The 21,675-nt window shown below is 38.9% G+C and overlaps 1 protein-coding gene and 1 long non-coding RNA gene across 5 annotated transcripts in view; one reads left to right on the top strand and one right to left on the bottom strand.

Annotated features, from left to right (window-relative positions):
• The window catches only part of ppm1h (protein phosphatase, Mg2+/Mn2+ dependent, 1H), a 113,099-nt gene extending 92,480 nt beyond the window's left edge, over positions 1–20,619 (top strand). The window contains exons 6-9 of one of the 2 annotated variants that reach the window (XM_069904198.1): positions 3,088–3,151; positions 9,422–9,529; positions 14,820–14,971; positions 19,027–20,619. In XM_069904198.1, the coding sequence (XP_069760299.1) occupies positions 3,088–3,151; positions 9,422–9,529; positions 14,820–14,971; positions 19,027–19,174 (472 nt within the window). In that variant the 3' untranslated portion in view covers positions 19,175–20,619. The remainder of the gene's footprint in view (positions 1–3,087; positions 3,152–9,421; positions 9,530–14,819; positions 14,972–19,026) is intronic. The other variant, XM_069904197.1, reaches the window with a different exon arrangement.
• LOC138746195 (uncharacterized) overlaps positions 1–21,675 on the bottom strand; it is a 194,234-nt gene that overhangs the window by 143,348 nt on the left and 29,211 nt on the right. For all 3 annotated transcript variants that reach the window (XR_011346794.1, XR_011346793.1, XR_011346792.1), the window contains exon 2: positions 15,388–15,483. This is a non-coding gene — a long non-coding RNA (uncharacterized lncRNA). The remainder of the gene's footprint in view (positions 1–15,387; positions 15,484–21,675) is intronic.

Raw genomic sequence — 21,675 nt, 5'->3', positions numbered from 1 at the left:
CTTCCCATTGCGAAATCGATATGCCTGTCCTCAGTCTTCGTCACTGCCAAGGTGAGCCCAAATGCAAACTAGAAGAACACTTCTTAGTCTTACTTGGGTAGCCTACAACCTACTAGGGCGTAACGGTAAGTGCAGTGGTTAGAATAACACTATTACAGTACAAGCGACCCAGGTTCGAATCTGGCACTATCTGGAAGGAGTTTGTACATTCTGCCCTTGTCTGTGTGGGTTTCCTCTGAGCACTCTGGTTTCCTCCCAACTTTCAACAATTTTAGGTTAATTAGGGTATTTGAGTGGCATGGGCTTGTTTGTCTAAATTTTAAAGCATTTAAATTTAATGGTATGAACATTGAATTTTCTAATTCCAGGTAAGCACACACCCTATATTCCTTTCTCATTCCCACCAATCTGCTCGGTTCCCTTTCCCTTTGTTCACCTTTTCCATTTTGTCTCCCTCCCTACCTGGCTCCATCTGTCCATCATCTTCCCACCAACTTCTTCCCACCCTATGTGGTTCCACTGGTCACCTACCAATCCCTGTCCCATCCATCCACTCCATTTCTACATATACACCATCTTTCTTCTTGATCCCCACTGCTGATGCAGCATCTTTACCCATCATTTTTGCCTCCATTGATTCAGCTTGACCTGCTCAGGTTTTTCAGAGGTTTATTTCTTGCATATCTAGAGTGTATGCATACTTTTTAAGAGAATGTCTCCTAAAAATTACAGCCAATTGCTGGTTGAGTTCCTGGTAAATGCTCACCCAGCAGGTTTTGCTCCACATGGGAGCATACATTTTTAAAATTAATCATTCCTCATACTCAGTTGAAAATGCTGGAAACCCAAGACCAATTACTTGAGTCTCAAGTGAATATAATTATGCATTTAGAGAAGTTAAGCCAAGGCAGGACATACAGAGTGAATGGCAGGTCACTGGGGAGAGACCTTGGGTGTGTAGTTCCTAGGCCAACACGGTTAGCGTAGCAGTTAGCGCAATGCTGTTACAGTGCCAGCGATTCAGGTTCAAATCCCGCATGCTCTGTAAGGAGTTTGTATATTCTCCCCGTGCCTGCATGGGTTTCCTCTGGGTGCTCCTACTTCCTCCCTCTGTTCAAAAAAAAAATGTACCCCAGAGGTTTTAGGTCAATTGGATGTAATTAGGTGGAATGGGCTCATGGGCCGGGACTGTTACTGTGCTGCATGCCTAAAAAAAAGTGGTGACAAAGGTGGACAGGGTAGTGAAGAAAGCATTTTGCATGCTTGCCTTCCTCAGTTGGTGCACTGAGCAAAGGAGCTGGAATATGGTGTTGCAGTTACACAAGATGTTGGTGAGGCCAAACAAAGTTTTGTGTGCAATTCTAGTTGCCATGCGAAAGGAAGGATTATGATTAAGCTGGAGTGGGTGCAGAAAATATTCACAAGGATGTTGCTGGAGGGCTTGAGTTCTTAGGAGAGACAGGATAAGCTGGAACTGAAGGTGGGACATTGAGATAAAATTGTAGGAGGAGGCCAGGGGAGACCTAATAGAGGGTTATAAAATCATTAGGATAAGGGAAAGATTATCAGTCTTTATCATGGAGTAAGGGGTATAAAATTAGAGGGTATAGGTTTGAGGTGAGAGGGGAAAAATTGTAAACATCTGAGGGGTGTTTTTTTCCCCCCACACAGATGGTGAGTATATGAAATGAACTGTTGAAGGAGGAGGTGGACATGGCACCTTTTAAATGACATTTGGACAGGTTAATGGATAGGAAAGGTTCAGAGGTGAATAGGTGAAATGCAGGCAAATTGGACAAGATTTGGTAGGCATCTTAGTATCTATGAACAAGTAGGGCCAATGGGTCTGTTTCCATGCTGTATAACTCTCTGAATCCATGAGTAAATTGCAGGCCACCTGAATTCCTGGTGGACTATGATTCCATCACTATTTTAAGGACACATCCCTCCACAATAATGGGCTATTGGAAATGTCCACCATTGCCAGTTTTACAAAATGTTTTAATTTGCATTATGGTTTTCTGACTCTGCAACCATTAGTGTTGTTAACTTGTCAACAGGTTAAATTCCTACCTCCATTTAATTTACTCTTGCTCACATTTATACTTTTATTTCTTTAGCCCTCGTGGCAAAGGGACTTTACTGACAAATGTGTCTGACTGGATGAGTTCTTCCAGCATTTTGTGTGTTACTGACAAATGTATCCTGAATTATGCACCTGAAGATGACAAGGTTTAATTTTCAGAACACCTTAATTAATCCTATCTCCTTGTACACATGATTCCTAAACAACATTTTTTTTGCCTTTTTTCTGTCTTATTAAAAATTGTTAGAAGACACACCATTACAACAATGTATAATAATTCACTGTGGAAGAAGGGAAAATCACTGGCAAACAAGTGCTGCAGCTAGAGCCAGATGTCGAATGTTTGCAGTTATGGTGGATTGTACTCTACTGAATATCTCAACATGTTTGCATGGACTCTGTGAAACATCAGTGGGCCTCACTGGTGTTGTAAGGCTTGTCCAGCATGACAAATGACTGTGTGTGTGTGTACACGCGTGATGATGGAATACAGGAGCATTTCATTGCTCCATTTGCTGCCAAATTTCTGGTGTAATTTATTTCCCTCAATTTTGAAGCAATTTACATTAAAATTTTGCTCAAGATGTTTACAGTATTTTCAAATTGATTAATGCTGCAAAGTAATGAGCTTTGTCTTTATTTTTTGTGGAGGGGAGCAGCTTCAGCAGGGAAAGAATTTACCGAGTTATATCATCATCGGTTATGCAGGAGATAACTATTCAGAGATGAGTTTTGAAGAGCTTAAACTAAAGCTCTAGTCATGCTTCAGAGATTACAACTTTTAACACTTTTCCCATGCCTATTAAGTCGAGATGTGAAGTAATGGGATAGGCACTAACCTTGGATACACCACCCACCACCCACCACTACCTCTTATCCCCAAGGGATATTATCATGAAGGCTGCACACTGAACCTTGTCAACTAATACAGACATGGCCTGAGGTGGGAGGGATAGTGAATCTACTTTTGCTGATGGAAATTGTTTTCTTTTCACTACCAGGGCATATAAAACCATTGAAGAAGATGATCTAAAGTTTCCCTTGGTATACGGGGAAGGAAAGAAGGTAGGAAATTCTATTGCATTTGAATAAGAGTGTTTGTATTTCTGGAGGTCAGTTGATTGCAGCACTGAAAGAAGAACTCTTCCTACAATTTTATCCCAACCTCCCACCTGAAAGAAAGCACATAGTTCCTTCTATTATTTATTTCAAGATTACCTGTCAACCTATAGAATGCAATTATTTCCAAAAGTCACACACACTAGTAATTTAAACAGGGTTCACCTTGAACCTGGGCGTGCTGTCAATCAAAGGCTACATTCGGTAAATTAATCCTGCCTCATTTTTCCAGCCCGATACATTAATGCACATTCCTTTGGCTGAGTAATCAAGGACATTTGAATCTGCACGCTTTCAACAACTAATTTGGGTTGTTTTCTGCCTGAATCATTTCTCTTTACTTTTTTAGTTTGCTGATTCTGTTAATACCTTTGCCATTCTTCTATTGCGTCTTGCAGAAGTTGCAGACATATTGCGAGTGCTCCAAAGAACCAGAGGAAGGAGCAGGAAACATTTAATCGTCTTATCTCCCCTTTCCCCTCCTGCCCCTGCCCTTTTTCTTTGCCCTTATCTACTTCCACCTATCATTGTTTCCCAACTCCATCCCAGGTAGCTCCATCAACCAATCATCTTTCCTGAGTCCTCCCTTCAGTTTTGCCTGTTTCCCCTCTCCTTTTTCAGTCATGAAACAGGATTTCAACCTGAAAGATTGTCGTTCCATTTCCCTTCATGGATGCTGCTTAACATGCCGAGTTCCTCCAGCACTTTGTTTTTACTTTAAATTCCGACATCTGCAATCTCCTGTGTCTCTTTCCTTTGTCCTGTTCTGTGGCCTTATTTTCTCCTGTTTTTTGTTGTATCTATTGCTTTTGAGAAAGTTCTAATTTTCAATTTTGTTTCCTCCTGTTCTTCTTTATTCTGTTCCTCCTTTATCGGAGAATACAAGAAAGGGGGAAGACAATACCTCATGACCAAATATGGTGTCATCTTCACACACTGAGTATTTGTATTGTAAACTGATGTTTTGTTTTTGGCTGTGCTTGGAATCGAGAATGGAGTCCAAAGTGGTTTTGCAATGTTGAATCCTTGCTAAGTTACTTGAGGCATTATTCCATACAATGTCCTTGGTCCCATAATAGTTAATTTCCTACATCTAGGACAACACTCCAAAAAGATTAATCATAATAGTCCTTAGAAGACCACACAGTGCCAAATGGCTGTCTTTTTGTGACTCCATTTGTAGCACACTTACCTCTCAAGTTGGTAGGTTGTGGGTTAAAGTAGTGTCAGGTGAAGTCAAGTTTATTGTCATCTGATTGTACAAGAACAACCTGACAAAACAGCATTCTCCGGTCCTCAGTGCAAAACCCTCAGACATACAACCAGACATAACACACATACAGACAAACAATACAGATGCAGGACAAGTATTCATCAGTATAAATAAATAAATAGATGTTGCTTCATGAATATGAGAGTCTCAGATGGTTAATGTGAGCTGTTCCTTTGGTCATTCAGCATTCTCACTACCCATGGAAGAAGCTGTTCCTCAGCCTGGTGGTGCTAGCTCTGATCCTCCTGTATCTTTTTCCCAATGGGAGCAGCTGAAAGATGCTGTTTACAGGGTGGAAGGATCCTCGATGATTTTGGGTGCCCGCTTCAGACAATGATCCCAGTAGGACCTGAAATGGCTGCTGCAATCATGTGCACTGCCATTTTGCAGAGATTTGAGTAAAAAAGTATGTGTTCCACTGTATTACAGAAGGTAATATTAAGAGTTGCCACTTTTCAGATAATGCATAAAGCCCAGGTCTCACTTGTCCCCTCGGGTGGATGTGAAGTCAGTTATCCCTGGTGGCTTGGCCATTACTGATCTCTCACTGAGCTTTACAGTAAAGTTTCATAAAGAGTAATGTAATAACAGCTGGATATTCAATGTGTAAATTAGCTGCCATGTATCTTAAGTAAAGCCTCTACTTTGATAAAGTAGTTGTAGTAATAGGGCCATGGTATTTTGGCTACTTTTGAAGGGAAATTTTAAACATGCACATTTCCTTTTACCACCTAATGATCATTGAAAGGATGGGACGGTGAAGAGCCAATGCTCTTACGAGGCCCACTTCCATCCACACACCATCACCTTGACTAACTAGAAGTGCTTTGAGGCATCCTGAAGTGGGCATTATCAAATGCTATATAAATGCAAACCTGCCTTTCTGTTTTCCAGGGCAATGACAATGATTGTACCTTGTGATGAATTCACTTTACGCAAAATGCTGTGGAGCATTTCTGATAAATTGACTATATAAATGCAAATTTGTTCTTTCGCTACCAGTCCCTCTGGTCAATCTCATTCTTTCTTCAGGCTTTTATTGTTCCATCCATTTTTAACAATCTAATCTTTTGCTTTGACAGCTGTAAAGTTCATGCAATTTCTGCCTCACCAACACCGTCTGTGCTATGGTATAAATATATAAACCCCTTATTTCAGCTTTTAGGTATGGAAAGAAAGAGATTTGTATTTAAATGTGCCTTTCATAATCTTAATATGACTCAAAATAATGTCTCAAACTAAAAAGTAATGATGTTCTTTTAGAATTGTAGTCACTGTTGCAATGTACAAAATGTGATGCCTGATGTGCATGTGGCAAGCTCCCACATACAATAAAATGAAAAGGGCAAACTGTTGGAGCAAAATTCATCCTCTGTCATATGCTCAAAATGCAATCATTTCAGAAATCCAGCATGATTTATTTTAAAGGAAATTACTTTCAGGAGGCAGAGCTCAAGTTCTTTTAAACCACAAATCAGATGAATTTCTACATCTCCCTCTTTGTGATGTTCTGAGGGGGTGAACATCAAACATAATTCATTTGGTCTTCTGTGATGCTAGTGGATCTTTTGTGGAGGCTTCCTGTGCACAAATTGAGCGCCACTTTTCCAGAAATGATTGACAAGGTTGCACTTTAAAAATACAATTTCCAAAGTGCATTTGAGATGTTCAGATGTCCAGTAGGCATTTTTCTCTTCACCAGGCAGGATTTTCTATATTAGCTGCTTTTTCTTTTGTTAGTATCCCAAAGACTCCATTTCCTGACAAATGCGTCTCATTTCCCTATTCTGAGTGAAAGAAAAAGCTCACTGACAGTCAAGCTGAGTAAAATATTGCTTGTTCTCCATGGACAGAAGTGCCTTCACAGCTCAATTAACACAATGTTGAAATTATGGATGGTGTTAATGAAGCTCCGGGTTAAAACACATTGTTTGTGCTCCAAAAAATACCCTATTTCTTGTAAAGCATTCTCTGGAAAGCTAGTTCTGTCACAGAACCCCCCCACCCCCCACCCCAAGTCCAATCAGTGTATTGCAACAAGATAAAAAAAATGAATAATAAATTTATAGTTGACATGGTGATTGAAATTCACCCCGTGTGTCAATTTTACTGGTGGATAGATATTGGACTCATAAATATTCAGAGGTTCACTGAATGAACATTTGCAAAATGTGAAATGTTCAGTGTGTCTAGTTCAAGATGTGTGCAGGCTGCCACATAATACTGGAAGGTCACTTGTGAGACATTATTTATTCCTGAGCTACTCTAGAATTTTAGGAATAAAATTTAATCCTACAGTGCTGTGGCAAATGTACCTTTTTTTTAAATGATGTATCAATTGAGGTCCAGTCAGCCAACTCAGCTGCCTGTAAATGATCTCAGAGTGAAGTTAAAAGAAGACCCAGCCAGTTCTCCTTTGTGCTGTAACCAATATGTTATTTGGTCATTGCTATTTCTGATAGTTACCGATTCCCTACTTAAAGGAGGTCTTTATTTCATAAGCAGGTCAGTGCCAATAAAGTGCTTTGGGTTTTACAGAGATTGTGAATAGTGCTATGAGTTAAATCTTTTCTTTGCCATATATGAAACTAGCCATTTTATTTCACTGATTAAAAACTTCCCATCATTTAATGGCAAGCTTTTTGTTTGCAAAAAACTCCTCAGTGAATTATTTGTTGGTTTACAAAAATCATTCAGTGTAGCAGTTAGTGCAATGCTGTTTCATCGCCAGTGACCCGGGTCTAATCTAATGCTGTCTGTAAGGAGTTTCTATGTTCTCCCTGTGTGGGTTTCCTCCATGCTCTGGTTTCCTTCCACCCTCCAAAATGTACTGAAGTTGTGGTCAATTGGGTGATTTGGGCTCATGGGCCAGAAGGGTCTTTTACTGTGCTACATGTCTACATTTAAAAATGATTCTCCTGTGTTTTAGACTGATCCATTATGTCACTGCATATATGTCTAATAAGTATCGCATTATCCAATAAACTTGAAGATCAAAGAATGTGAAAAGAACTTGGTTTGGAGAATGTATATACTATGTTCACATTTTTGTATGCACAGTTGCTCTAAGTGCTCTAAGTGTGTGTGTGTTGGAAGACTACACAAAAGAGTCTGGAAAAACAACCAACTGAAAAACCTCACAAAGATAAGCGTATACAGAGCCGTTGTCATACCCACACTCCTGTTCGGCTCCGAATCATGGGTCCTCTACCGGCACCACCTACGGCTCCTAGAACGCTTCCACCAGCGTTCTCTCCGCTCCATCCTCAACATCCATTGGAGCGCTTTCATCCCTAACGTCGAAGTACTCGAGATGGCAGAGGTCGACAGCATCGGCGCTGGATGGGTCACGTCTCCAGAATGGAGGACCATCGCCTTCCCAAGATCGTGTTATATGGCGAGCTCTCCACTGGCCACCATGACAGAGGTGCACCAAAGAAAAGGTACAAGGACTGCCTAAAGAAATCTCTTGGTGCCTGCCTCATTGACCACCGCCAGTGGGCTGATAACGCCTCAAACCGTGCATCTTGGCGCCTCACAGTTGGGCGGGCAGCAACCTCCTTTGAAGAAGACCACAGAGCCCACCTCACTGACAAAAGGCAAAGGAGGAAAAACCCAACACCCAACCCCAACCAACCAATTTTCCCCTGCAACCGCTGCAACCGTGTCTGCCTGTCCCGCATCGGACTTGTCAGCCACAAACGAGCCTGCAGCTGACGTGGACTTTTTACCCCCTCCATAAATCTTCGTCCGCGAAGCCAAGCCAAAGAGAAGAAGTGTGTGTATATTAAAATAAATATATACATGAGCTTTTTAAGGAGGCACTTTACAAATTAACCTTGCTGTACTGAATGTCACAGGATCGGTCATGAAGTTTAGTCATTAAAATGATGCAAAAGGCAGTAAAATCGGAGCCTCCAATACCCACATTTGTGGTTGAAGAAGCAGGCAGAACCTTTGATATGTTTTCCATCCATATTCATACATGAATATAGGATACAAATGCATATTTGATTTTGATAACTTCTCATAGATTTTTTAAGTTATCAATTATTTTAATCATCAAAGCATTAATATTGAACTGAACTGTATTAGGTTGTTCTATCAGTACATTTAAGTGGAGAACATGTCTCATGCTAAACCCTTTCTGATTCTACATTAGGTTATGTAGAATGGACTGGGTTTATTTCACATACATAGAACATCTACAGCCAAAGGGTAACTTTTCCCCTCATTTTCTTTATTTATTCTGATTTCACCCTCCTGCATGAAGTGAAAATCAATTTAGACTTATTTTTCACCCTTCAGATCAAAAACTAATATAGGGCTGGTACCTGCATTATGACACATACATTCTGGTTGCATGCACTATCCTGTGTACCTTGGGTGCATCAATGCACCTTATAGGCAATTAAGTATTTGTGAAGAGCATTGTAAGTGACCAGTTTCTAACCCAGTGGTTCTCAACTTCTTTTCTTTCCACTCACATCCCACTTTAAGTAATCCCTAGGCCATCGGTGCTCTGTGATTAGTAAGGGATTACTTAAGGTGGGATATGAGTGGGAAGAGAAGCTTGAAAATCACTGCTCGAGATCCAATTGTTACTGAAATATTTTGCCTGAGGAAAAATTGTCATTGGCCCATTTCCTTGGAAATTATGAAACGAGTCAATTAGGTACGATTTAAACAGTGATTTTCAAACTTTTTCTTTCCACCTACAATCCCTTACTAATCACAGAGCACTTATGGCATAGGGAATACTTAAAGTGGTATGTGAATGGAAAGAAAAAGGTTGAGTAACCCCATCTTTCAACACTTTAGCCCTGTAAATTACCAATGTATTTCAAAGTAAATAAGAAACGGTCACATTAATTCAGAATGTTTCTTTAAAACATAGTGTTTGTCAGTGCATACTGAGCTACAAAATGTGATTTGTTCCATAGGCACGTGTGATGGCAACCATTGGTGTGACTCGAGGATTTGGAGACCATGATTTGAAAGTTCATGATTCAAATATCCGTATAAAGCCATTTCTCTCATGCACTCCTGAGGTAAAGTAATATTTAATGAACAACGTTAGGCTGTCCTTTTTCAGTCTTGTTGACATTTTATCCAATGCCTCCTGGTTCAAGATTGGATGACCTCAAATTTCCTTTCATTCAATACCTGCTTCTCTTATTCTTATTTGTAACTGTGGACCTCTATTTCCATGAGCAGTCTCCTCAGACTGGCTTAGGTGGTGGGAAACTACTGTGTTCTGTGTGATCTTAAGATGGACCTTTCAAACACTGTAATGTTCTTTTGCTCTCCTACTTTGTAAAGTTCTATGCTTGTTAGAGTTGACTTGCTGGACTGCTCGCAGGACAAACCCCTTTCACTGTATCAGGTATAGTGCAACAGTAAATTTGAAACACCTGCAGTACATTGGATGATTTTATTCATCCATCTATCCAAGGCACCCACATCTTCTGCTTATTGCTTTTGAGAGAATAACCTCTAATCTAAGCGAAATGCAAAAGTCTGGAGAGGCTGTGATTGTAGTCAAAACACAAAAATGCTGGAGGAACTCAGCAGGTGGTCTCGCCATGACCACAGGAAGTAAAGTTGCTTTTTACTCATACCTTGAAGAATGGCTCAGGCCCGAAACGTCATTCAGCAGGTCTCACAGCGTCCAACATTTAGGGCCTGAGCCCTGCTTCAAAGTAGGAGTAAAAAGTTACTTTTCCTCCTATGTACTCTTCAAGACCTGCTGAGTTCCTCCAGCATTGTTGTGTTTTTAACCTCTAATCTCAGACTAGGTCACTTTAAGAACAAATTTCCACAGCTTTTTTCCAAACTAATGCTTGCAATCCTCATTGTCCCCAGTGGGTTTAGAGTCTCCTGTAACCAGTATATTGCCTCATGAAATAAAACTGGAAATACAAAGCTAGTCATCTGCGATTTCTGAAGAGAAAAATAGAGTTCATGTTTCAAGTTGTTGGTTTTTTAATCAAATGGTATAAATCAATCAAATAATAAAACTAGAAAAGAGACAATATCAAAGGGAATATCTATGATAGATGGAAACCAAGAGAGACTGAAATGACACGTGTGATGCCAAATGAAAGAGGGTTGTTAAAGCTTTTTTAAAGAGCACAAGTTGCATTCCCTGTGATTGCAAAGAATGGGTATTGAGATGGGGAATGAGTGTTAGTGGAAGATCCTGAAGAAATTTTTGCTTTTTGGTTTGTCAGAAGAGGAGGGAAGATGTACGTGTTGATGACATTACACTAAAGTGGAGGAAACAGATTGAAGCTAGTGGGGAAACCCATCTGGGTAGAAGCAAGATGGAGTTAGAGTAGTAATATGTTGGAGGGGAATCCACAATTCAGTAAAAATAAAGACACCTGGGAAGCACCAGTGTGGAACATGTCATCAGAATTGATATGATTGAATTGGAGAAAGGATGAGATTGGAATGTGTATAGCAATGGTTCTCAACCTTTTTCTTTCCACTCACACTCCCTTACTGATCACAGAGCACCTATGGCATAGGGAATACTTAAAGAGGTATGTGAATGGAAAAAGGTTGAGAACCACTGGTGTACAGGAAGCAGGGTGGGTAGAGGTGCAATCAGGATAGCTGCAGGAGTCTGTGAGTTTATAATGGATACTGGTTGCTAATCTTCCCTGAGATGGGCAGGTAGAGTTGGGGTAGCAGTTAGCGCAAGGCCGTTAAAGCACCAGTGATTGGGTCCGAGTTTTGAATCCTGTAAGGAGTTTGTACATTCTCCCCGTGTCTGCGTGGGTTTACCCTAGCTGCTCTGGTTTCCTCCCATTGTTCAAAACATACCAGGCACGTAGCAAGGGCATAGCTTGGTTCTAACTAAAGTTAGGGGAAATGAGCACATTAAAAAAAATGCCAATACACATAACACATGGTGAATCAGTGGTTGAATGGCAGGCCACACTGATCTTTCAGCAGGGCTGGACCAGAACTGGGGGTTGGGGTTGAATGCCAGAGGTGTCAGACTGGAGTTGGGGTAGGGGGATGGTGATGACAGCATTTGAACAGAGCAGGGGTGGGGGTGTGGAGTTGTTCGGTGTCAAACCTAGTGTGGGGGAGGGGGGGGAGGTGCTGCCGGGATGTGGGTAATTGGGTGGCATGGGCTTGTGGGCCAAAATGGCCTGCTACCATGCTGTATGTTTAAACTTAAATGAAAAAAAATTACATTTAAAATTTAGATTTAAAAAAATGAAAATATGGAGGTAGAGAAATTATAACAATCTGTTCCAGTTGATTTTTCTTTTATTACTTTCCACTTTGTCCTTGTTCATTTCCTTCGACAGATCAATTGTAATTAACAAGCTTTGTATCAGTTTCTCAGTCTCTGCCCAATGCAGACATTCCCATCTATACAACACCAAACATATTCATTTTCTAACATTTTTCTAATCTATATGATGCTTTATTTTTCCACAAATGCTGCCTGTCCTGCTTAGATTTTCCACAACTTTCTGCTTTTATTTCAAAATCTGAATTTAAAAAATAAATTCTCAATAATGCAACATGTTGGAGGGTTTCAGCTCTGAGTTTTTGGTCATCTGTTAATAACTTGCATACAACCTGCTTGTGGAAGTGTTAGAACTAAATTGTAGATCCAATGCCGGATTTCCTGTTGATACTATCATTAGTAAAATTGAGTGGTTTCCATAATAGTCATTTGCAAGTCCATTTTAAACTAAGTTCTAGTCGTAAGTTGAAGTTACCCCATATTGATCTCTGAGTATCATTTATATTATGATGAACATTAATCTTCTAATAAATAAAAAATTAAAAATCTCATTCTGAAGGACTGTCCTTATACTTTCCATTTTTGTTCTGAAATAAAATGGTATGAACACTGAATATTCAGATCAATGAAGACAATTAAGTAAGTTGTAAGAGAGATTTTCAGTTCTGTCCAAAATAGGTAAACATTAGAACAATGATCCAATCGTTTTGAGGCTAGATAATTAAACAGTCAGTTGGCTATTGAGTGCTCAAGCCTGAAATGTCAGTTATGTATTTTCACCTTTACGACACAAAGGACACTGTTTGACCTGCTGAACTTCTCCAGCATTTTGTGTTTTTAGATTTGCTATTGAGTGCTTTGCTACATCTCACCATCTGAGGGAGGCCTGGGAAACTAAAACTAGTTCTTTATGAAAACTTGGTGGCAGGTTGTGCCTGGTATAGTGTGAAGTGAGAAGGATGGGAGTTTGGGGAGAAGTGGGAGACCAAATGGATTTGAAGAAGGGGATGCCACAAGCTTGAAGCTTTTCTGTGAAAACAGGAAGATCTCTGTCGCACTATCTATTCTCACAAAACATAAATGACAAAAGTGATTGGGCCCCTTCCTGTGAGATGGCTGCCCATGTCTAGTCAAGTCACCTTTATTTATTGATCATACCATGCTCGCACAGTAAAGATGAAATAGCATTTCTCCAAGACTCCGGAGCATATTTACATAAATATAAGATAAATCAGTGAACTGGTGTGGACTCGAAAGGCCAACATGGCCTGTTTCCGCTCCGTAAATGGTTATATGGTTATAAAATAGAAGTTAAACACATAAAATATTAAGGCATATACAGTAAGAGTCCCCGGTACCAAGGTACTCTATGAACATATGTTCTGGGAATGAAGGAATCTGATGGCTGTGGAGAAAAACTGTTGCCCAATCTGGATGTATGGGCCCTTGTGCTTCAGTACCTCCTCCCAGATGGCAGAAGGGTGAACAATTTACTTGAGGGGAGTGTGAAGTTCTCCACAATGTTTATTGCCTTTTGCCTGCATCAAGATGTCCTTCATGGTAGGCAGAAAGCCCTCAAAGATCTTTTCTGCTGAATAGGCCACTCAAAGCCTGATACTGATCTGTGAAGCAAGTCTAGTACATCTGTCCTTTTCAACTGTAAATGGACCACCACAAAACTGAAAATAAGTTATTGCAATTTAATCAATATGCAGACTAATCAAAATAGTTTTTAATTAAATACTTGGTTTATGATAAGGATTACAAACTTATTTTTATTTGCAAATGAATGCTAATATTCAGTGAATGTGCATATTCAGGAGAATGAATCCTGCAATTCAGTTTTGGAACGAGAAATATTAATTTCAACCCTGATCCTGACAGTCCAGTCAGAAAGTCACTTGTGACGTAAATATATTTAAGAATTGATGTGAGTGGATCAACAATCTTGTAATATTTCACTTTGTTCTCTTTCTGCTTCAAGCACATTTGTCACAGAATCAACATCAGTATTTGAAGTATGATGGGCAAAAACTGTATATTCCCTCTACAAATTAAGCTTTCAACTTGAAGCCACAAAAGTACAGGTTATGTGGAGCTTGCACTGCATTAAGACTCCTTTGCATTCATAAATCAATGCAGCCATAAACTGACACTCTTTTGAACCAACAACTCAGCGTGTTGAGTATGCCGATTTAAAATAAATGTTCCTGAGTTCTTAAACACTTTCACAGAAACAAATATAGAACATTTCCATTTGTGGCACTCGCATTCCTAACACATGCAAAATATACTTGATTTGTTTTACTGTGTCACTTACAAAGAAACATGTTATTACGTTTGCATGCTACCAGATATAATTGCTGAAGGATCTAATGTTTAATTTCAGACACTTAATAACTGATTTTCTGTTCCTCCAAAAGCATGATTTAAAAAAAAATCTAATGCAAGTTAAGTAACACATTAAAAATGTAGCTTCAACTCCAGATTTTACAATAGTTGTGGTACTATGGTCTCTACATATTGGTTTTGATATTTCCCTGCTCAGAATAATTCAGTTCAAGGATCTAAATCTACAAAGGAGAGTTGACCCTATCTGGCATGGTTTATGAGCTACTTAGATGAGACAAGGTAGAATTTCAGGGTGTTGCCATGGGAATTTGTCTAATTTCCATGGAGAACCAGTGAAATGTTGTTGGTCTAAAAGCTAAAAGTTGGTCTGATCTAAATGCATCTTAAAGCCAAAAGCCTTACACTAATGACAGATGACAACATTTCTCTTGAAATTTGCAAAGACCAGCATTTATGTCTGCAATGATTTCTCATATGAAAGGAGAATATATTATTCTGTTACTGAAAGCTTGTTTGTATGTTTGTGTTATTATTTAGGCATTTAAGATTTATTTTTATTCACAATCAGTTTGATTTTACAACCATGGGATCTTTGATGCACTGGTTCCATGATTGATAATATAATGGGATAATCTGTTACTGTTCATGTATGAAAAAATATTGTCCTCTCTAAAACGTGTTTCAAATAAATAAATAATTTTTAATTGAATATTCAGGTAAGAGTTTACGACTATACACAGCATGAACATGATGCAGATGACACATTGGTTCTAGCCACTGATGGCCTATGGGATGTTCTTTCAAACAAAGAAGTGGCTGAAGCCATCACCAGCTTTCTTGCCAACTGTGCTTCTGATGACCCACACAGGTCTGTGAGGAGTTCTAATTGGTTATCAATTGCTGCTATATAATCCAGAATGAATGGTCTGCAATGGATTTTTTATTTACATAGATCTACTTACTATGCCATTCACATTTACCATTTATCACTTTAACAGGTTGGCCATTTGGAGCAGAGGAGGATTTTTTTTATATTTAAAAACAGGTAGTTGTGTGTCTTTAGAATTCCCAAAGGAATGAGTAGATTCAAGGCTAAGATCAATAGATTTATGGAGTTAAGGCAATGTTTATCAATCTGTGGTCAGCAGATCACTGATCATCTGCGAGTTTGTTGTCGGTGATTCACGACAAAGAAAAACATTAATGATATATTAAACAAGTAATATATAAAACAAGGGTTGTAATTTTGACGACAAAAAATGAAAATTTTAAACATTTTCTTACCAAAACAAAACAGAAATCCCATTTCTGGTCTGAGAAGGACTTGGGCTCACCAGCAGTACCCCTTGACTGGTAGTCCATGCGTTTGTTACCAGTGGTCTGTGGTAAGTAAAGAAATATGTAAGGTGGTCTCGGATGAAATTAAGTTTGAGGACCTCTAGACTAAGTTAATCAATGAGGTTACAACGTGGAAAAGGTACAGAATTGGCCATATTCTTATTGAACAAAGATAAGAATTAGAAACAGGACTAGAACTTTGACCCTTCAAGATTGTTCTATGGTGACATTCTGATAATCAAGGACCCTTGATAGTTCCAGGCTAGCAGATTTTCCAGACAATTGAATGTTACTTGTATTAACATATAGACATGCTTTTATTTCACCTTTTAGCTTGATACCCAATAATGTAATAAATTTCCAACAGAAACATGGATCCAGCACTCGTACAACTGACCTACTGGCACACACCCTGCTGCGCACTGGACTGATCAGTGACCCAGATGCCAAAACAACAGGATTTTTGAACAATTGGGTTATCATATTCACGAAGATCATGGCTGATCTTCCACCTCGGCTCTATTTCCCTGCACTACCCTCAGATTCATTGTGTCTGTTGGTTGAGAAAAAGTTCAAATCTAACTCTATCTTTTAGCACTTTAGCTCTGTAGTTCTGAACTCCAAGTACGTTTAAATCTGTTCAGGCTTTCTACCTGTACATCCCACCATCTGAGTGAAAAAGTTCCTGACCCCTACCACCTTCCTTATCCTTCATGCCCTCCCTCTTTCAACTGAATATGTGAATCTAATCACCCTGGAGTTTGAAACTGATGCTCTCTATTATAATTTCATCCACTTACAAATAATACAAGCTTACCCACTTTTTCTTCAAAGCTACAACTTTTCAATCCCAGCAACATCCTTGTAAATCAGACAGTTCATCCATTAAAGGTGATTAAATTTTTTATATTTCCTCTTTTACTGTACTTTCCCATATAATACTTCAAATGCCTTCATTTTAACTAGTCTTCTATGAAGCAAGCCGCAAGATATTGCAAACATATTTGGTGCGTATGTTTAGCTAGGCAAGTTCTTCTCCATGTCCAGTCTATCTAACCCTTTCAATATTTGGTATGTTTCGATGAGATTTCTCTCCCCCTGCCCCTTTCTAAGGATTTTACTTCTTTTTTTGAACCAACAGAGCCACCTCACCTCCTTTTCCCACCTGCTTATCATTTTGATAGAATGTATATGCTTGGATGTTTGGCTCCCAGCTGTGATCCACCTTCAGCGACCTCTCCATTATGCTCACAGCATCATACCTGCCAATTTCTAACTGCACTTTAAGCTTGTCTACCTAGTTTGGTTCACTGCATGCTTTTAAACACAACACATTTAATTCCTTTTTTACCACCCTGCTCACATTTGTCTCTATGATGCCAGAGTTTAATTTATAATCCTCTTTTAAACTTGGTCATCTTTTATTCTGGAAACCTCAATAATCTCTCCTGCACTCTTTAACTTTATTCATACTTTCCCAATCTGTTGAACCTATCATCCCTGACAATTTAGAGTGATAACGTCATGGATCTGACCAATTTTGTCTGTCAATTAGTCTGTCTTGTATTTGCCTATCTTCATCCCATATCCCTTTAAACCTTTTCTATCCATGTAGATGCCTAAATATCTTTTAAAAGTTAAAATGTACTGGCTCTACCACTTCCCTTGGCAGCTCATTCCATATCCCTTGCCCTCTATGTGTTTTTTTTTTAAAAGGTGCCCCACATGCCTTTTTAAGTCATTCATCCCTTCTCATTTTAAATCTTTGCCTTCTAGTTTTACATTCCCTGGGGGGGGAAAAAACACTATGACTATTTAGCTCATCTATTCTTGACTGGATCTATTTTTGCAATGTTGCTTGCAATATTTCATCAACTTTTCTCTGAAGTAATATCATGTGATCTTTTACATGCACCTAATAAAGCAGATGGAGCATCAGTTTACGACTTAATCCGAAAGATTGCATATCATCAATGAAGTTCTCCCTCATTATTGAAGTGGATTGCCGGCCTAAATATTTTTCATCAAGTTTCTGAAGAGGATAAACCCCTGACTTTCATATGTTTGAGACTAGGGTGCTAACTGAGCACAGCAGAAGTTAAATCCACGTTCTTACTTAAATCCCTGTTTCATTACCTTGCTGACATGTCTGTCCATAGTCTCATGCACTGCCAGACTGAGGCCACCTGCAAGTTGGAGGAACAAGACCTCATCTTCCGGGCCCCCTCCAACTGGATGGCATTAACATCAACTTCTGTTTTCTGTTAAACCCCCCCTTCCCCCATAACTTTCCTTCTTTCTTCCCCGTCACCTTTTCCCCAGCTCTCTCTTCCCTTTTCCCTCAAAATCAATTCTCACCTTTCCTCATCATATCCAATTGATGCCTTTTGTTGATCTGGACTCCTCCCCTGATAGTCTACAGTCTTTATTGTTTCACCTTCCTGTTCTTTGTTTCATACCTAGAAGGGCTCCGGTCTAAAATGTCAGTAATATATCTATCTCCTATGGATGCTGTGAGACTAGCTGAGTTCCTCTATCATTTCTGAATGTTTTAAAATCACACCACAAATACCACTCTTATTGTAAGCTCTATTGGTAAATTGATCATCTTTGAAGAAAGAAGCCTCAAAATCCTGAAACACTGGAAAGAAAAACACAGAGACATGGGCATTCAGGATTTACATATACAAGCTTTAGGCTGGATGCTTAAATTCTTGTTGGTCACTTCTTACAGTGAGAACATAGAATACTTCAGCACAGTTGTGCAGATCTTTATAAACCTACTCCCCAACAATCTAATCCTTCCCTCCTACATCACATCCATAACCCTCTATTTTTCTTCCAAAAATTTCCTTGATAAAGAAGTTAGGAAATCTAAAGTTGGAGAGAAACAAAGATACCTCATGAAAAGGACAATTTTTTTAATATCCATTCCTTAAGAGGAAGGAGAGTGAATGGACAATGGATTCTGCTCAGTGGTTATTTTTTGTGTCACAGATGAGAAAATAATTTGATAATTCATTCTCAGATATTTCCCCACACTATTAGTTGGCCTTGAGAAAAATTGGCAAAAGTCCCAAAACACAGCACACCAAAAGATACAAATAAGAGAGTTCCATTGTTACATTGCCAGGTTATACTATTGTACAGTTAAATATTGCGTGGAACATGAAAAATTCTGGACACAAACACTCCGACCTCTTACTGGTAGCCAGGCAGATCTGTTAATTAACACCTGATGATTAACAATCTGGGGCGGGGTGACAATGAATTGGAAAGTGTACAGCAGCCAGTAGTGAATTGACAGCCTGTGTAGCACCTTTCTCCATTTTTACTTCCATTTATGAGAATGGGACATAAATGAGTTAAAGATACTTTCTTACAGGATTGTTTGCGGTCAGAATCAATTGCAATACATCAATGAGATCCAAGTATATTCAACAAATCATTCAATGAGTTTACTGGGTAATTATTCTGTTGTTAAAATAAGGGTTTTATGGTTTTGATAAGTTATCAAAAGTTTCACATTGTGGTAATTATTATTCATCAAGCTGCATAATTCACTTTTACATTAATTCTTCACAGATATACACTGGCAGCTCAGGACTTGGTGATGAGAGCCAGAGGAGTTTTGAAGGACCGAGGATGGAGGATATCAAATGAGAGGCTTGGCTCAGGCGATGACATCTCTGTTTATGTCATTCCCCTCTTGCAAGGGAATAAGTGGACATGATAATTAATATAATATTAGGGGTAGTTTTGTGTTGCTGGCCCCCAGAAAGAAATTGATGGATGCTTTCCTTTGTTCTTGATGTAGCAAAGATTATCTATGCAGTTTTACTACAAATAGGAATCAAAAGGAAATCATTGTGGTGACCAGAAAGTGAGGCAGAAGTATAAGGTTTGATTCAAGCAAGTCTTATGAAAAAGCAGGAGATGAATAAACTGCGAATTACAGTTTGATGTTCACACTTTTTAAATTCCATTTCTGTATTTTTTTCCTGCAATCAAGTAAATACATCTTGTATAAATCTATAAGTATATTTATCAAAATCTGTAGTGTCTTTGTTTTGAAAATATTGATGTATATTTTCCAAGTGCTGTAACATTAGTGGAGAAGAAATTCTTTGTTTGCCCTGTATTTAGGATTCTTCATGTAATCAGTACGGCAATGCCCCAAGGAAAAAATGATAGAATGCCATAAATATTGTTTAATTTATATGTCTTTTTTTAAAGATGCAGAAAGGTGGTCAATATAGTTCATTGAAAAGTGAATCAAAGCATCAACTGTTATATCCATGTCAGCAACTGCAGGAGAGGATGTATGAAATCTGCTGGTTATTTTTGTAAAATTATTTTCTTTAAGTATTGAGTAGAAACTAGCCAAGATTATCAACAGGCTTTCATAAATGTGTCTGTGGTCCTTGTTTTCATAACAAGTGCAATACATGTTGACACATTTGGCTGCACAGTTCTGTTGTTTGGTTCTTCCACTGATTATATTGCTTGGCAAGAGTCATGCCAATCTCCTATTGAAACAGCATTAATAGATTAAAGTATCCTGCAAGAGTGATGTTCATCTCATTGAAATATTTCAAGTTTGATCTGTGCTACTCTGAAATAATTGATAGGTGTCAAGGGAAAAGTACAATTAATTTCAGAGATTGAAATGTGAAACATTTTATTCCAAAGCAATGTTATATTCAGCCATACTTGATGTTTTATTTCTGTGTTTTAAAAATACTGTATAAAGGCTGGATTGAAGATAAAAACAACTTCATATATTGTGCTGTATTTGACATGAACTTGAATTGTATTAGGAAATTAATGTTGCACTGTACAGTAATTAAATTGGCATCATGTTTAAATATTTATTACGTTTTCCAAATATAGATGAATGGCCATGGAGTTTCCATGTAAAACTTGTTTTTATACTGAAAAATCCATCTTTATTTCCATACCTACAACATTACAAAACTGAAAATGGACAAAATCAATTGATTTTTACAAATGAATCCCAAAAATTGCTGATCCTGGAATCCTGAGTGAACTAAAAGAGATTGGAGGGATTCGGCAGTTTAGGCAACATCCAATGGAGATGAATGGTCAGTCAGCATTTTGGGCGAGACTCTTTATAGAGACTGATCAGTCTATGTTTTAAGTTTGTTGTAATTGCTAGGAAAAATAAAATAGGACATTTTAACTTTCTGTCACTAAATTTATAATAGATCTGTACTTTAACTCCAAACATCCATATAGTTAAATAAAATCATGTCTAAATATTTCAGTTATAAAATTCCCAAATCAGAAGTAAAATCTGCCTATCATTCATGTGTATTTGAGCAATTTTTGATTGCTGTTTTAAATGATACCATCATTTCCATATAGGAGTGGACATTCCATCTAAATGGAGCCTGACTACCAATTTACCAATGACTTGGGTCTTAAGGATCTCAGTATCAGCACCAAATTAATTTTATACATGAATCAAAGAGCCATAATTTGTACAAACAATTCCATTACCTGAAATGCACTGGATCACTCTACGTGTATCTGAATGAGTCAAGGCCCAACAGCACTGGAATTCAACAACATTCAGGATGATCAAACAACAAGTCTACCACCTCTACCTTAAGCATTTAATCCTTTCACTGGCAATGCTTCACAGTGCCTTCAATAGCTTTCCAATATTTATATCAAGTCACTAACAAATTAGGCAGTTTTTTACCTTGCTGCTTGTGCGATCGAGTTGGCGTTCTGGGCAGCAAGTGCAACCAAAGGCCAGCAGCCTGCGCAGTGCAACTGGCCCCAACAAGCAAACCAATGGGTGAACAGCAAGGGGAGCTTAAAGGCCAGCAACCCCCAAATGGTGCTGTCCTTGATGCGCAGCCGATAGGGACAGCGTATGGGGAAGAAGGGCATTGTAATGCAGGAAAGTACCTGCACGCAGGAAACTGCTTTTGTTATGCATGTTGTGACATCACCTAAGGGGGGGCCACGGTGGGAATAGTGCAAGTATAAAAGTTGGGCCTGAGCCCTAAATCTCGGAGCTTAACCTGATTACACTACGTGTGCGTGTCTTCTTTCGAGTAGTGCGCAGCTACAATTGGTGACACTGACAGTTTAGATGGCATCTTAACCCAGCGATGAGTGAACAGGCAGCAGTCAACGCGGTCACTCTCAAGATGCCGACCTTCTGGATGAAGCGACCATGCATGTGGTTGACGAGGCTGA

The sequence above is a fragment of the Narcine bancroftii genome, chromosome 11 (genome assembly GCF_036971445.1).
Source record: "Narcine bancroftii isolate sNarBan1 chromosome 11, sNarBan1.hap1, whole genome shotgun sequence".
NCBI classification, from domain to species: Eukaryota; Metazoa; Chordata; class Chondrichthyes; order Torpediniformes; family Narcinidae; genus Narcine; species Narcine bancroftii.
This window is presented reverse-complemented; position numbering and strand designations above follow the sequence as displayed.